At 60.2% G+C, this 15,849-nt stretch overlaps 1 protein-coding gene across 1 annotated transcript in view; it reads left to right on the top strand.

Annotated features, from left to right (window-relative positions):
* The first annotated feature begins 287 nt into the window (after positions 1–287).
* SRCAP (Snf2 related CREBBP activator protein) overlaps positions 288–15,849 on the top strand; it is a 137,816-nt gene continuing 122,254 nt past the window's right edge. Inside the window, exons 1-4 of the mRNA XM_090130322.1 lie at positions 288–858; positions 10,819–10,881; positions 10,964–11,172; positions 15,583–15,741. Of these exons, the coding sequence (XP_089986448.1) occupies positions 15,595–15,741 (147 nt within the window). The 5' untranslated portion in view covers positions 288–858; positions 10,819–10,881; positions 10,964–11,172; positions 15,583–15,594. The remainder of the gene's footprint in view (positions 859–10,818; positions 10,882–10,963; positions 11,173–15,582; positions 15,742–15,849) is intronic.

Raw genomic sequence — 15,849 nt, 5'->3', positions numbered from 1 at the left:
CTCGCGAGATGTCAGCGAGGATCAGCCGTACCAAACCCCGCGAGATCCGACGTGGAGCCAACCCTCGCGAGACCACGTCGCTTTCCCCTTAGAGCCGCGGCGGAAGTCTCGCGATACTTCTTTTGGCGCCTCCTCCTTCTGGCGGCGCCACTTCTCGCGGGACCATTTATCTTTTCCCACAGAGCTGCGGCGGAAGTCTCGCGATAGTTGTTTCGGCACCTCCTCCTTCTGGCGGCGCCACTTCTCGCGAGACCACCTCGCCTTTCCCATAGATCCACGGCGGAAGTCTCGCGAGAGTTGTTTTGGCGCCTCCTCCTCCTCCTCCATCTGGCCGCGCCACTTCTCGCGAGACCACCTCCCTTTTCCCACTGAGCCGCGGCGGAAGTCTCGCGAGAGTTATTTTGGCACCTCCTCCTTCTGGCGGAGCCAACCCTCGCGAGACCACCTCGCCTTTCCCACGGAGCCGCGGCGGAAGTCTCGCGAGAGTTGTTTTGGCGCCTCCTCCTTCTGGCGGCGCCGCCGCCGCCATTTTGCCGCTCGGGGGCCGCTCGGATACGGACTCCATTTCCCGTGATCCCCCCGAAGCGGGGGGCAGAGGGGAGGGCCGGCGTGGTTGTAAAGGGGGGTGGGGGGAGGGAGGGGGGGAGGGGAGGAGCGGCGGACGGAGCGCCCGGAGAACGGCTCCGGATTTTAAGAGGGGGGGGGTGGGGAAGAACGAGGAGGAGGACGAGGAGGCGGTGAAGGCCGGGCCGCCATTTTATGGCGGAGGATCCGCGGTGCGGTTGAGGGAGGGGCTTCAGCCTTCCCCCACCCCCCCTCCCCGGCTCCTCATCGGACGGCCCCCCCCGGCCGGGAAAGGTAAGATGGCGAAGGGACCCCCCTAACAAAAAAAAAAAAAAGGGTATTTTTTGTATCATCCGGCTGCTTACGGGGGGTGGGGAGGGGGGTTGTGGGTCCGTAGTGGGGGGGTTGTGTGGGGTTTGTGTGGGGAGGGGGGGGGAAAAAGGGCGGGAAGGGGAACGGGGGGGGGGGGGGTAGGGAAATGGGGTCAGAATGGGGGGATATGGGGCTGAGTGTGGGGATATGGGGGCAGAATGTGGGGTTGTGGGGTTTTGGGGTCGTTGTGGGGCTGAGTGTGGCGTTTTGGGGTAGGAATGTGGGGGAATGGGGGCAGAATGTGGTGATATGGGGCTGAATGGGCGATTATGGGGTCAGAGTGTGGGGTTGTGGGGTTTTGGGGTCGTTGTGGGGCGGAGTGTGGGGTTTTGGGGTAGGAATATGGGGGAATCGGGGCAGAATGTGGTGATATGGGGCTGAATAGGGGGTTATGGGGTCAGAATGTGGGGTTATGGGGTGATGGGACTCCTTGTGGGGTGATGGGGTCGTTGTGGGGCTGAGTGTGGAGTTATGGGGTTAGAATGTGGGGGAATGGGGCCAGAATGTGGTGATATGGGGCTGAATGGGGGGTTATGGGGTCAGAATGTGGGGTTGTGGGGTTTTGGGGTCGTTGTGGGGCTGAGTGTGGGGTTTTGGGGTAGGAATGTGGGGGAATAGGGGCAGAATGTGGTGGTATAGGGCTGAATGGGGGCTATGGGGTCGTTGTGGGGGTGAGTCTGGGGCTATGGGGTCAGAATGTGGGATTATGGGGTGATGGGCCTCGTTGTGGGGTTATGGGGTCGTTGTGGGGCTGAGTGTGGGGTTGTGGGGTCAGAATGTGGGGTTATGGGGTGAGAGGACTGAGTGTGGGGTTATGGAGTCGTTCTGAGGCTGTGTCTGGGATTATGGGGTCAGATTATGGGGGAATGGGGCTGAGTGTGGGGACATGGGGTCAGAATGTGGGGTTGTGGGATGATGGAGTTGTTGTGGGGCTGAGTGTGGGGTTATGGGGTCAGAACGTGGGGGGAATGGGGTGGGGGTGTGGGGTTATGGGGTGATGGGACTCGTGGGCTTATGGGGTCGTTGTGGGGCTGAGTGTGGGGATATGGGGTCAGAATGTGAGATTGTGAGATTATGGGGTCGTTGTGGGGCTGAATGTGGGGTTGTGGGGTGATGGGGCTCGTTGTGGGGTGATGGGGTCGTTGTGGGGCTGAGTGTGGGGTTATGGGGTCAGAATGTGAGGTTGTGGGGGATATGGGAGTCGTTGTGGGGTGATGGGGTCGTTGTGGGGCTGAGCGTGGGCTTATGGGGTCAGAACGTGGGGTTATGGGGCTGAGTGTGGGGTTATGGGGTCAGAATGTGGGATTGTGAGATTATGGGGTCGTTGTGGGGCTGAATGTGGGGTTGTGGGGTGATGGGACTCGTTGTGGGGTGATGGGATCGTTGTGGGGCTGAGTGTGGGGTTATGGGGTCATGATGTGAGGTTGTGGGATTATGGGGTCATTGTGGTACTGAGTGTGGGGTCAGAATCCGGGGTTATGGGGCCGTTGTTGTCCTGAGTGTGCAGTTATGGGGTGAGAATGTGAGGTTGTGGGGGTTATGGGGTCGTTGTGGTGCTGAGTGTGGGGTCAGAATGTGGGGTGATGGGGTCGTTGTGGTCCTGTGTGTGGGGTTATGGGGTCAGAACGTGAGGTTGTGGGATTATGGGGTCGTTGTGGTGGTGAGTTTGGGGTCAGAATGTGGGGTGATGGGGTCGTTGTGGTCCTGAGTGTGGGGTTATGGGGTAAGAATGTGAGGTTATGGGGGTTATGGGGTCGTTGTGGTCCTGAGTGTGGGGTTGTGGGGTCAGAATGTGGGGGGAATGGGGTGGGGGTGTGGGGTTATGGGGTGATGGGACTCGTTGTGGGGTGATGGGGTCGTTGTGGGTCTGAGTGTGGGGTTATGGGGTCAGAATGTGAGGTTGTGGGATTATGGGCTCAGAATGTGGGGTGATGGGGTCGTTGTGGTGCTGAGTGTGGGGTTATGGGGTCAGAATGTGAGGTTGTGGGGGATATGGGGTCGTTGTGGGGTGATGGGGTCGTTGTGGGGCTGAGTGTGGGCTTATGGGGTCAGAACGTGGGGTTATGGGGCTGAGTGTGGGGATATGGGGTCAGAATGTGAGATTGTTAGATTATGGGGTCATTGTGGGGCTGAATGTGGGGTTGTGGGGTGATGGGACTCGTTGTGGGCTTATGGGGTCGTTGTGGGTCTGAGTGTGGAGTTATGGGGTCTGGATGTGGGGGAATGGGGCTGAGTGTGGGGTTATGGGGTCAGAGTGGGGGGTTATGGGGTGATGGGACTCGTTGTGGGGTGATGGGGTCGTTGTGGGGCTGAGTGTGGGTTTATGGGGTCATGATGTGAGGTTATGGGATTATGGGGTTGTTGTGGTACTGAGTGTGGGGTCAGAATCTGGGGTTATGGGGTCATTGTGGGGTTATGGGGTCGTTGTGGCCCTGAGTGTGGGGTTATGGGGTCAGAATGTGAGGTTGTGGGGGTTATGGGGTCGTTGTGGGGTGATGGAGTTGTTGTGGGTCTGAGTGTGGAGTTATGGGGTCAGAACGTGGGGGAATGGAGTGGGTGTGTGGGGTTATGGGGTGATGGGACTCGTTGTGGGGTTACGGGGCTGAGTGTGGGGTCATGGGGTCAGAATGTGGGGTTGTGGGGTGATGGGGTCGTTGTGGTGCTGAGTGTGGGGTTATGGGGTCAGGGTGTGGGGGAATGGGGTCAGAATGTGGGGGAATGGGTCTGAATGGGGGGTTAGGGGTCAGAATGTGGGGGAATGGGGCTGAGTGTGGGGTTATGGGGTCAGAATGTGGAGTTATGGGGTGATGGGACTTGTTGTGGGGTTATGGGGTCGTTGTGGGGCTGAGTGTGGGGTTATGGGGTCAGAACGTGGGGTTATGGGGTGAGGGGACTGAGTGTGGGGTTATGGAGTCGTTCTGAGGCTGTGTCTGGGATTATGGGGTCAGATTATGGGGGAATGGGGCTGAGTGTGGGGACATGGGGTCAGAATGTGAGGTTGTGGGGTGATGGAGTTGTTGTGGGGCTGAGTGTGGGGTTGTGGGGTCAGAACGTGGGGGGAATGGGGTGGGGGTGTGGGGTTATGGGGTGATGGGACTCGTTGTGGGCTTATGGGGTCGTTGTGGGTCTGAGTGTGGAGTTATGGGGTCTGGATGTGGGGATATGGGGCTGAGTGTGGGGATATGGGGCTGAGTGTGGGGTTATGGGGTCAGAGTGTGGGGTTATGGGGTGATGGGACTCGTTGTGGGGTGATGGGGTCGTTGTGGGGCTGAGTGTGGGTTTATGGGGTCATGATGTGAGGTTGTGGGATTATGGGGTCGTTGTGGTACTGAGTGTGGGGTCAGAATCTGGGGTTATGCAGTCATTGTGGGGTTATGGGGTCGTTGTTGTCCTGAGTGTGCAGTTATGGGGTGAGAATGTGAGGTTGTGGGGGTTATGGGGTCGTTGTGGGGAGATGGAGTTGTGGGTCTGAGTGTGGGGTTGTGGGGTCAGAATGTGGGGGGAATCGGGTGGGTGTGTGGGGTTATGGGGTGATGGGACTCGTTGTGGGGTTATGGGGTTGTTGTGGGGCTGAGTGTGGGGTTGTTGGGTCAGAATGTGAGGGAATGGGGTCAGAATGTGGGGTTACGGGGCTGAGTGTGGGGTTATGGGGTCAGAATGTGGGGTTGTGGGGTGATGGGGTCGTTGTGGTGCTGAGTGTGGGGTTATGGGGTCAGGGTGTGGGGGAATGGGGTCAGAATGTGGGGGAATGGGTCTGAATGGGGGGTGATGGGGTCAGAATGTGGGGGAATGGGGCTGAATGTGGGGTTATGGGGTCAGGGTGTGGGGGAACGGGGCTGAGTGTGGGGATATGGGGTCAGAATGTGAGCTGGGATTATGGGGTCGTTGTGGGGCTGAGTGTGGGGTCAGAATGTGGGGTGATGGGGTCGTTGTGGTCCTGAGTGTGGGGTTATGGGGTCAGAATGTGAGGTTGTGGGGTGATGGGGCTCGTTGTGGGGTGATGGAGTTGTTGTGGGTCTGAGTGTGGAGTTATGGGGTCAGAACGTGGGGGGAATGGGGTGGGGGGGTGGGGTTATGGGGTGATGGGACTCGTGGGCTTATGGGGTCGTTGTGGGGCTGAGTGTGGGGATATGGGGTCAGAATGTGAGATTGTGAGATTATGGGGTCGTTGTGGGGCTGAATGTGGGGTTGTGGGGTGATGGGGCTCGTTGTGGGGTGATGGGGTCGTTGTGGGGCTGAGTGTGGGGTTATGGGGTCAGAACGTGAGGTTGTGGGATTATGGGGTCGTTGTGGTCCTGAGTGTGGGGTTATGGGGTAAGAATGTGAGGTTATGGGGGTTATGGGGTCGTTGTGGGGTTATGGGGTCGTTGTGGTCCTGAGTGTGGGGTTGTGGGGTCAGAACGTGGGGGGAATGGGGTGGAGGTGTGGGGTTATGGGGTGATGGGACTCGTGGGCTTATGGGGTCGTTGTGGGGCTGAGTGTGGGGATATGGGGTCAGAATGTGGGGTTATAGGGCTGAGTGTGGGGATATGGGGTCAGAATGTGGGGTTATAGGGCTGAGTGTGGGGATATGGGGTCAGAATGTGGGGTTATAGGGCTGAGTGTGGAGTTATGGGGTCAGAATGTGGGGTTATGGGGTGATGGGGCTCGTTGTGGGGTGATGGGACTCGTTGTGGGGCTGAGTGTGGAGTTATGGGGTCAGAATGTGGAGTTACGGGGTGATGGGACTTGTTGTGGGGCTGAGTGTGGGGTTGTGGGGCTGAGTGTGGGGTTGTGGGGCTGAGTGTGGGGTTGTGGGGTTATGGGGTCGTTGTGGGGTGATGGGACTCGTTTTGGGGTTATAGGATCGTTGTCGGGCTGTGTGTGCAGGGTTATGGGGTCAGAATATGGGGTTATGGGGTGGGGGTGTGGGGTTATGGGGGCATTATGGGGCTGAGTATGGAGGTATGGGGTCAGGATGTGGGGTTATGGGGCTGGGCGTGGGGTTATGGGGTCGTTATGGGGCTGAGTGTGGGGTTGTGGGAATCGAATGTGGGATTATGGGGTGGTTATGGGGTCGGAATGTGGGGTTATTGGGCTGAGTGTGGGGTTATGGGGTTTTTATGGGGCTCGGTGTGAGTTTGTGGGGTCAGAATGTGGGGAAATGGGGTTATGGGACTCATTATGGGGCTGTAGGGTCGTTGTGGGGTCAGAATGTGGGGGTGTGGATCTCTGGGGTCAGAATATGGGGTTATGGGGTCAGTGTGGATGTATGGGGTCAGAATATGCGGTTATGGGGTCAGTGTGGATCTGTGGGGTCAGAATATGGGGTTATGGGGTCAGTGTGGATCTGTGGGGTCAGAATATGGGGTTATGGGGTCAGTGTGGATCTATGGAGTCAGAATATGGGGTTATGGGGTCGGTGTGGGGTTATGGGGTGGGACTGTGGAGTTATGGGATTGCAGTGTGGGGTTATGAGGTCATTATGGGGTTGTTGTGGGGTTATGGGGTCAGACTGTGGGGTTATGGGGCTGAGTATGGGGTTATAGGATCGTTATGGGGCTGAGCGTGGGGTTTGTGGGGTCAGAATGCAGGGTTATGGGGTTATGAGACTCATTGTGGAGTTATGGGGTGGTTGTGGGGCTGAGTGAGGGGTTGTGGGGTGGGACTGTGGGTTTATAGGGTCAGAACGTGGGGATATGGGGTCAGTGTGGGGCTATGGGGTCAGTGTGGGGCTGAGTGTGGGGTTGTGGGGTCGGTGTGGGGCCGAGAGTGGGGTTATAGGGTCAGGATGTGGGGTTTAGGATGCGGTTATGGGGTCAGTGTGGGTTTATGAGGTAGAAGTGTGGGGTTGTGGGGTCGATGTGGGGCTCTGTGGGGTTTTGGGGTCAGAATGTGGTGTTTTGGGGTCGCTGTGGGGTTATGGGGTGGGAATGCGGGGTTATAGGATCAGAATATGAGGTTATGGGGTCGCTGTGGGGTTATGGAGTCAGAATATGGGGTTATGGGGTTGGTATGGGGTTATGGGGTTGGTGTGGGGTTATGGGGTCAGAATATGGATCTATGGGGTCAGTGTGGATCTATGGGGTCAATATGGGGCTATGGGGTCATTGCGGATCTATGGGGTCAGAATATGGGGCTATGGGGTCAGTGTGGATCTATGGGGTCAATATGGGGTTATGGGGTCGATATGGGGCTATGGAGTCAGAATGTGGGGTTGTGGGGTGGGAGTGTGGGGTTATGGGGTGGGTGTGGGGCTCAGTGTAGGGTTATGGGGCCAGGATGTGGGGCTGTGGGGTCGGTGTGGGGCTCTGTGGGGTTATGGGATCAGATGTGGGGTATGGGGTTGGGGTGTGGGGTTGTGGGGTTGGAGCTGGGCTCGGTGTGGGGTTATGGGGTCAGGAGATGGGGTTGCGAGGCTCAGTGTGGGGTTTTGGGGTCAGTGGGGGGTTATGGGGTCAGAGAGTGGGGTTATGGGGTGATGGGACTCATTGTGGGGTTATGGGGTTGTTATGGGGTCAGAATGTGGGATTATGGGGTCGGTGTGGGGTTTTGGGGCTCAGTGTGTGTTTATGGGGTCAGGATGTGGGGTTATGGGGTTGTTATGGGGTCAGAATGTGGGATTATGGGGTCGGTGTGGGGTTTTGGGGCTGAGTGTGTGTTTATGGGGTCAGGATGTGGGGTTATGGGGTTGTTATAGGGTCAGAATGTGGGATTATGGGGTCGGTGTGGGGTTTTGGGGCTCAGTGTGTGTTTATGGGGTCAGGATGTGGGGTTATGGGGTTGTTATGGGCTTATGGGGTCAGGATGTGGGGTTATGGGGTCGATGTGGGTTTATGGGGTCGGTGTGGGGCTCAGTGTGGGGTTATGGGGTCAGGAGATGGGGTTATGGGGTCGGTGTGAGGTTTTGGGGCTCAGTGTGTGCTTATGGGGTCAGAGAGTGGGATTATGGGTTTCACTGTGGGGTTATGGGGTCGTTGTGGGGTTAGGATGTGGAGTTATGGGGTTCATTGTGTGGTTGTGGGGTCGGTGTAGGGCTGGAATTTGGGGTTATGGGGTCAGGGTGTGGGGTTATGGGGTCAGGATGTGGGGTTACGGGGTTGATGTGGGGTTATGGGGTCAGGAGGTGGGGTTATGGGGCTGATGTGGGTTTATGGGGTCGGTTTGGGGCTCAGTGTGGGGTTATGGGGTCAGGAGATGGGGTTGTGGGGTCAGGACGTGGGGTTATGGGGCTGATGTGGGTTTTTGGGGTCGTTGTGGGGCTCAGTGTGTGCTTATGGGGTGAGGATGTGGGGTTATGGGGTCGGTGTGGGGTTTTGGTGTTCTGTGTGTGCTTATGGGGTCAGAGAACGGGGTTATGGGGTGATGGGACTCATTGTGGTGTTATGGGGTTGTTGTGGGGTCTGGATGTGGGGTTATGGGGTCGGTGTGGGGTTATGGGGTCAGTGTGGGGTTATGGGGTCAGAATGTGGGGTTATGGGGCCAGTGTGAGGCCGGAGTGAGACTTAATGTCGTTCTATGGGGTCGGGATGTGGGGTTGTGGGGTCGGTGTGGGGTTTTGGGGTTCAGTGTGTGGTTATGGGGTCAGTGTGTGGTTATGGGGTGGGTGTGGGGATGCGTGTGGGGTTATGGGGTGAGGATGTGGGGTGTGAGGTTTATTGTGGGCTTATGGGGTCGGTGTGGGCTGGGTGGGGCTTTGGGATTGCTGTGGGGCTGAGTGTGGGGTTATGGGGCAGTGTGGGGTCGCTATGGGGCAGGGCAGCTATGGGGCAGGTCGGCTATGGGGCAGTGTGGTGTCTCTATGGGGCAGGTCGGCTATGGGGCAGTGTGGTGTCTCTATGGGGCAGGGCAGCTATGGGGCAGGGTGATGTCGCTATGGGGCAGGGCAGCTATGGGGCAGTGTGGTGTCGTTATGGGGCAGGGCAGCTATGGGGCAGTGCGGTGTCTCTATGGGGCAGGGCAGCTATGGGGCAGGGCGATGTCTCTATGGGGCAGGGCTGTTATGGGGCAGGGCGATGTCTCTGTGGGGCAGGGCAGGGCAGCTACGGGGCAGTGCGGTGTCGCTATGGGGCAGGGCAGCTATGGGACAGCGTCTCTATGGGGCAGGGCAGCTATGGGGCAGTGCGGTGTCGCTATGGGGCAGGGCGGCTATAGGGCAGTCTGGTGTCTATGGGGCGGGGCAGCTATGGGGCAGTGTGGTGTCTCTATGGGGCAGGGCAGCTATGGGGCAGTGCGGTGTCGCTATGGGGTAGGACAGCTATGGGGCAGGGCAGTTATGGGGCACTGTGGGATCGCTATGGGGCAGTGCAGCTATGGGGCACTGTGGGATCGCTATGGGGCAGGGCAGCTATGGGGCAGGGCAGTTATGGGGCACTGTGGGATCGCTATGGGGCAGTGCGGTGTCTCTATGGGGCAGGGCAGCTATGGGGCAGGGCAGTTATGGGGCACTGTGGGATCGCTATGGGGCAGGGCAGCTATGGGGCAGGGGGGGGTCTCTGGGGCAGGGCTGTTATGGGGCTGGGCAGCTATGGGGCAGTGCGGTGTCGCTATGGGGCAGGGCAGCTATGGGGCAGTGCGGTGTCGCTATGGGGCAGGGCGATGTCTCTATAGGGCAGGGCTGTTATGGGGCAGTGTGGTGTATCTATGGGGCAGGGCTGTTAATGGGGCAGTGTGGAGTATCTATGGGGCAGGGCAGTTATGGGGCAGTGTGGAGTATCTATGGGGCAGGGCAGTTATGGGGCAGTGCGGTGTCGCTATGGGGCAGGACAGCTATGGGGCAGTGCGGTGTCGCTATGGGGCAGGGCGATGTCTCTATGGGGCAGGGCAGCTATGGGGCAGGGCGATGTCTCTATAGGGCAGGGCTGTTATGGGGCAGTGTGGTGTCTCTATGGGGCAGGGCTGTTAATGGGGCAGTGCGGTGTCTGTATGGGGCAGGGCAGTTATGGGGCAGTGTGGTGTCTGTATGGGGCAGGGCAGTGTTCCTATGGGGCGCTGTGGGATTGCTATGGGGCAGGGCTGTTATGGGGCAGTGCGGTGTCTGTATGGGGCAGGGCAGTGTCCCTGTGGGGCGCTGTGGGATCGCTATGGGGCAGGGCAGCTGTGGGGCAGGGCAGTTATGGGGCAGTGCGGTGTCGCTATGGGGCAGGGCAGCTATGGGGCAGGGCAGTTATGGGGCAGTGCGGTGTCTCTATGGGGCAGGGCAGCTATGGGGCAGTGCGGTGTCTGTATGGGGCAGGGCAGTGTCCCTATGGGGCGCTGTGGGATCGCTATGGGGCAGGGCAGCTATGGGGCAGGGCTGTTATGGGGCAGTGTGGTGTTGCTATGGGGCAGGGCAGCTATGGGGCAGGGCAGTTATGGGGCACTGTGGGATCGCTATGGGGCAGGGCAGCTATGGGGCAGTGCGGTGTCGCTATGGGGCAGGGCAGCTATGGGGCAGGGCAGCTATGGGGCAGTGCGGTGTTGCTATGGGGCAGGGCAGCTATGGGGCAGGGCAGTTATGGGGCACTGTGGGATCGCTATGGGGCAGGGCAGTTATGGGGCACTGTGGGATCGCTATGGGGCAGTGCAGCTATGGGGCACTGTGGGATCGCTATGGGGCAGGGCAGTTATGGGGCACTGTGGGATCGCTATGGGGCAGTGCGGTGTCTCTATGGGGCAGGGCAGCTATGGGGCAGGGCAGTTATGGGGCAGTGTGGTGTATCTATGGGGCAGGGCAGTTATGGGGCAGTGCGGGGTCTCTATGGGGCAGGGCAGCTATGGGGCAGTGCGGTGTTGCTATGGGGCAGGGCAGCTATGGGGCAGGGCAGTTATGGGGCACTGTGGGATCGCTATGGGGCAGGGCAGCTATGGGGCAGCGCAGTGTCTCTATGGGTCCGCCCCACACGCTCCCCCCCCCATTTTCAGGCCGCCCCACCGACACCGTGGAAGTGCCGTGCGAGGAGGAGGAGGACGGCCCGGCGCACACAGGTCGGACCCCCACCCCCCCAAAACCCCCCCCTCCGCGCCCCACACTTGTGGGGCAGCCCCATAACCTCGCTCTGCCCCACAGGCGGCCGCGTGGGGCGCAGGCTGGGCCGCCCGGGCCCCTCCCCCCCCCTCCCTTCCCCCCCCCCCCAGGAGGGGGACGATGAGGACGGAGAGGCCGGCGATGCTGGGGACCCTTCGGCTCCGCCCCCCGTGGGCCCCCCCAGGGGACCCCCCCCGCAGCGCCCCCTGCCCCCCCCGACCGGAAACGCACCGCTGCTGCTGCGCAACGAGGTGGGGGGGGGGGGGGTGAGGAAACGGCCCCCACCCCCAATTAAATCCGATGGGACCCCCCCCCATTAAACACAATGGGACCCCCCCTAATTAAAGACAATGGACCCCCCCCCCCCCAATTAAAGACAGTGGGACCCCCCCCCAATTAAAGACAGTGGGACCCCCCCCAAATTAAACACAGTGGACCCCCCCCAATTAAACACAGTGGGACCCCCCCTCAATTAAATCCAGTGGGACCCCCCCCAGTTAAACACAATGGGACCCCCCCCAATTAACGACAGTGGACCCCCCCCCCCAATTAAACACAGTGGGAGCCCCCCCCAATTAAAGACAGTGGACCCCCCCTCAATTAAACACAGTGGGACCCCCCCCCAATTAAAGACAATGGACCCCCCCCAATTAAACACAATGGGACCCCCCCCAATTAAAGACAATGGACCCCCCCCCCCAATTAAACACAATGAGAGCCCCTTCCCCCCCCCTAATTAAACCCGATGGGATCCCCCCCAATTAAACACAGTGGGACCCCCCCCCAATCAAAGATAATGGACCCCCCCCCCAAATTAAAGACAATGGACCCCCCCCCATTAAACACAATGGGAGCCCCCTCCCCCCCCCCCCAATTAAACACAGTGGGACCCCCCCCCAATCAAAGATAATGGACCCCCCCCCAAATTAAAGACAATGGACCCCCCCCATTAAACACAATGGGAGCCCCCTCCCCCCCCCCCAATTAAACACAGTGGACCCACCCCAATCAAAGACAATGGACCCCCCCCCCAATTAAACACAGTGGGACCCCCCCCTTAGTTAAACCTGAGGGACCCCCCCCCCCCAATTAAAGACAGTGGGACCCCCCCCAAATTAAACCCAATGGGAGCCCCCCCCCCAGTTAAACCCGTTGGGACCCCCCCAAATTAAAGACAGTGGGACCCCCCCCAAATTAAAGACAGTGGACCCCCCCCAATTAAACACAGTGGGACCCCCCCCCAGTTAAACACAATGGGACCCCCCCCAATTAAAGACAATGGACCCCCCCCCATTAAACACAGTGGGAGCCCCCTCCCCCCACCCCCTAATTAAACCCGATGGGACCCTCCCCCCATTAAACACAATGGGACCCCCCCCAATTAAAGACAATGGACCCCCCCCAGTTAAACACAATGGGACCCCCCCAATTATAGACAGTGGACCCCCCCCCCCAAATTAAAGACAACGGACCCCCCCCAATTAAAGACAGTGGACCCCCCCCCCAATTAAACCCAATGGGAGCCCCCCCCCATTAAACACAATGGGACCCCCCCCAATCAAAGACAATGGACCCCCCCCCCCCCAATTAAACACAGTGGGACCCCCCCCCTTAGTTAAACCTGAGGGACCCCCCCCCCCAATTAAAGACAGTGGGACCCCCCCCCTTAGTTAAACCTGAGGGACCCCCCCCCAATTAAAGACAGTGGGACCCCCCCCAATTAAACCTGAATGGGACCCCCCCCAATTAAATCCAGTGGGAGCCCCCCCGAATTAAAGACTTCGGGACCACCCCCCCCCAATTAAACTCAATGGGAGCCCCCCCCCCAGTTAAACCCGTTGGGACCCCCCCCAATTAAACACAATTCCCCCCCCAATTAAACCTGAGCGACCCCCCCCCAATTAAACCTGATGGACCCCCCCCAATTAAGCACAATGGGACCCCCCCCCCAATTAAACACAGTGGGCCCCCCCCGAATTAAACATGATAGATCCTCTCTAATTAAACCTGAATGGCCCCCCCCCCCCAATTAAACCCGATGGACCCCCCCCCAATTAAACCCAATGGGACTCTCCCCCAATTAAACACAATTACCCCCCCCCCAATTAAACCTGAGCGACCCCCCCCCCCAATTAAACCCAATGGACCCCCCCCCAAATTAAACATGATGGATCCCCCCCAATTAAACACAATGGGACCCCCCCCAATTAACCACACCGGGACCCCCCCCCCAATTAAACACGATTGCCCCCCCCCCAATTAAACCCGATGGACCCCCCCCAATTAAACACAATGCCCCCCCCTCCAATTAAACCCGATGGGGCCTCTCTAAGTTAAATATCAGCCCCCCCCCCCCAACCCCCCCACCGCCATTATTTCCCCCTCCAGCCCCCCCCCAATTAACAGACCCCCCCCCATCCCCACTGTGACCGGATTTCCCCCCCCCCAATTAACAACCCCCCCCAATTAATACCGCCCCCCCCCCAATTAACAGCCCCCCCCATCCCCCCTCTGACTGCATTTTTCCCCCCCCCCAATGACAGGCAGCCCCCCCAGCCCCCCCCCCACTTTAACCCCCCCCCCAAAGACGCCCCCCCCCCCCAAATGACAGCCCCCCCCCCCTCCATCCCCCTTCTGACTGGATTTTTGCCCCCCCCCCCCAATTGACAGCCCCCCCCCACCCTAATTATCCCCCCCCAGGACCCCCCAATTAAAAGCCCCCCCCCCAAATAACAGACCCCCCCCCCATCCCTCCTGTGACCCCATTTCCCCCCCCCCTCAATTGACAGACCCCCCCCAACAGGATTTTTGCCCCCCCCCCAAATATCAGCCCCCCCCCCAACCCCCCCACCGCCATTATTTCCTCCTCCAGCCCCCCCCCAATTAACAGACCCCCCCCCATCCCCACTGTGACCGGATTTCCCCCCCCCAATTAACAAACCCCCCAATTAATACCCCCCCCCCAATTAACAGCCCCCCCCATCCCCCCTCTGACTGCATTTTTGTCCCCCCCCCCAATGACAGGCAGCCCCCCCAGCCCCCCCCCCCTCTTTAACTGCCCCCCCCCCACCAGAGCTCCCCCCCCAACTGGATTTTTGCCCCCCCCCCCAAAATGACAGCCACCCCCCCATCCCCCTCCTGACTGGATTTTTGCCCCCCCCAGCCCCCCCCTCCCCAAATTACAGCCCCCCCCCATCCCCCCTCTGACTGAATGTCCCCCCCCAAATAACAGCCCCCCCCCCATCCCCCCTCTGACTGGATTTTCGCCCCCCCCCCATCCCCCCTCTGACCAGTTTTTTTGTCCCCCCCCCCCCCAATAACACACCCCCCCCAATTCCCACCCTCTGACCGGATTTTTGCCCCCCCAGCCCCCCCTTGGACTCGATTTTCGCCCCCCCCAAAATAACAGCCCCCCCCCATCCCCCCTCTGACTGCATTTTCGCCCCCCCAGTCCCCCCCCCAAATAACATCCTCCCCCCAATTCCCCCCTCTGACTGCATTTTCGCCCCCCCCCTCAAATACCAGCCCCCCCCCCATCCCCCCTCTGACCATTCCCCCCCCCCCCCAAATAACATCCCCCCCCCACCCCCCCCTTCTGACTGCATTTTCGCCCCCCCAGCCCCCCCCCCAAAAAAACCAGCCCCCCCATCCCCTCTCTGACCATTTTTTTTGCCCCCCCCTCAAATACCAGCCCCCCCCATCCCCCCCTCTGACTGCATTTTTGGCCCCCCAACCCCCCCGAAATAACAGCCCCCCCCTCCAAATAACCCCCCCCAATCTCCCCTCTGACTGCATTTTCGCCCCCCCCAGACCCCCCCCCAAATAACAGCCCCCTCCCCCTCCCCATCCCCTCTCTGACTGCATTTTCGCCCCCCCCCCCAATACCAGCCCCCCCAATTCCCCCCTCTGACTGCATTTTCGCCCCCCCAGCCCCCCCCAAAAAAAACCAGCCCACCCCATCCCCCCTCTGACCATTTTTTTTTGCCCCCCCCGCCAAATAACATCCCCCCCCCACCCCCCCCTTCTGACTGCATTTTCGCCCCCCCCCCCCAATACCAGCCCCCCCATCCCCCCTCTGACTGCATTTTTGTCCCCCCCAGCCCCCCCCCCCAAATAACCCCCCCATCCCCCCTCTGACTGCATTTTCGCCCCCCCAGCCCCCCCCAAAAAAAACCAGCCCACCCCATCCCCCCTCTGACCATTTTTTTTTGCCCCCCCCGCCAAATAACATCCCCCCCCCACCCCCCCCTTCTGACTGCATTTTCGCCCCCCCCCCCCAATACCAGCCCCCCCATCCCCCCTCTGACTGCATTTTTGTCCCCCCCAGCCCCCCCCCCCAAATAACCCCCCCATCCCCCCTCTGACTGCATTTTCGCCCCCCCAGCCCCCCCCCCAAAAAAAACAGCCCCCCCCATCCCCCCTCTGACCATTTTTTTTTGCCCCCCCCGCCAAATAACATCCCCCCCCCACCCCCCCCTTCTGACTGCATTTTCGCCCCCCCCCCCAATACCAGCCCCCCCATCCCCCCTCTGACTGCATTTTCGCCCCCCCCCCCCCAATACCAGCCCCCCCATCCCCCCTCTGACTGCATTTTTGCCCCCCCCAGCCCCCCCCCCCCAAATACCATCCCCCCCTCTGACCGTATTTTCTCCCCCCCCCAGCCCCCCCCCACAATGACAGGCAGCACCCCGGTCTCCCCGGCCTCCTCCGGTTCCCCCGGCAGCGTTTCTCCCCCCCCCTCGGGCCCCCCCGGCCCCCCCCAGGACCCCCCCAGCCTGTGGGACCGGACGCAGGCGGAGATCGCGGAGCAGGCCAAGCATGTGAGCGGGGGGGGGGGGGGGGGGAAATGGCGTTTTTTTTGGGGGGGGGGGGGGCAGGTTTTGGGGTGAAAAGGGGCAGATTTGGGGCTGGGGGGGGCAGCATTTGGG

This window comes from Phasianus colchicus, chromosome 40 (assembly GCF_987193195.1).
Source record: "Phasianus colchicus chromosome 40, bPhaCol1.hap1.1, whole genome shotgun sequence".
NCBI lineage: Eukaryota > Metazoa > Chordata > Aves > Galliformes > Phasianidae > Phasianus > Phasianus colchicus.
The sequence above is the reverse complement of the archived record's forward strand: the minus strand, read 5'-3'. Positions and strand labels throughout refer to the sequence as shown.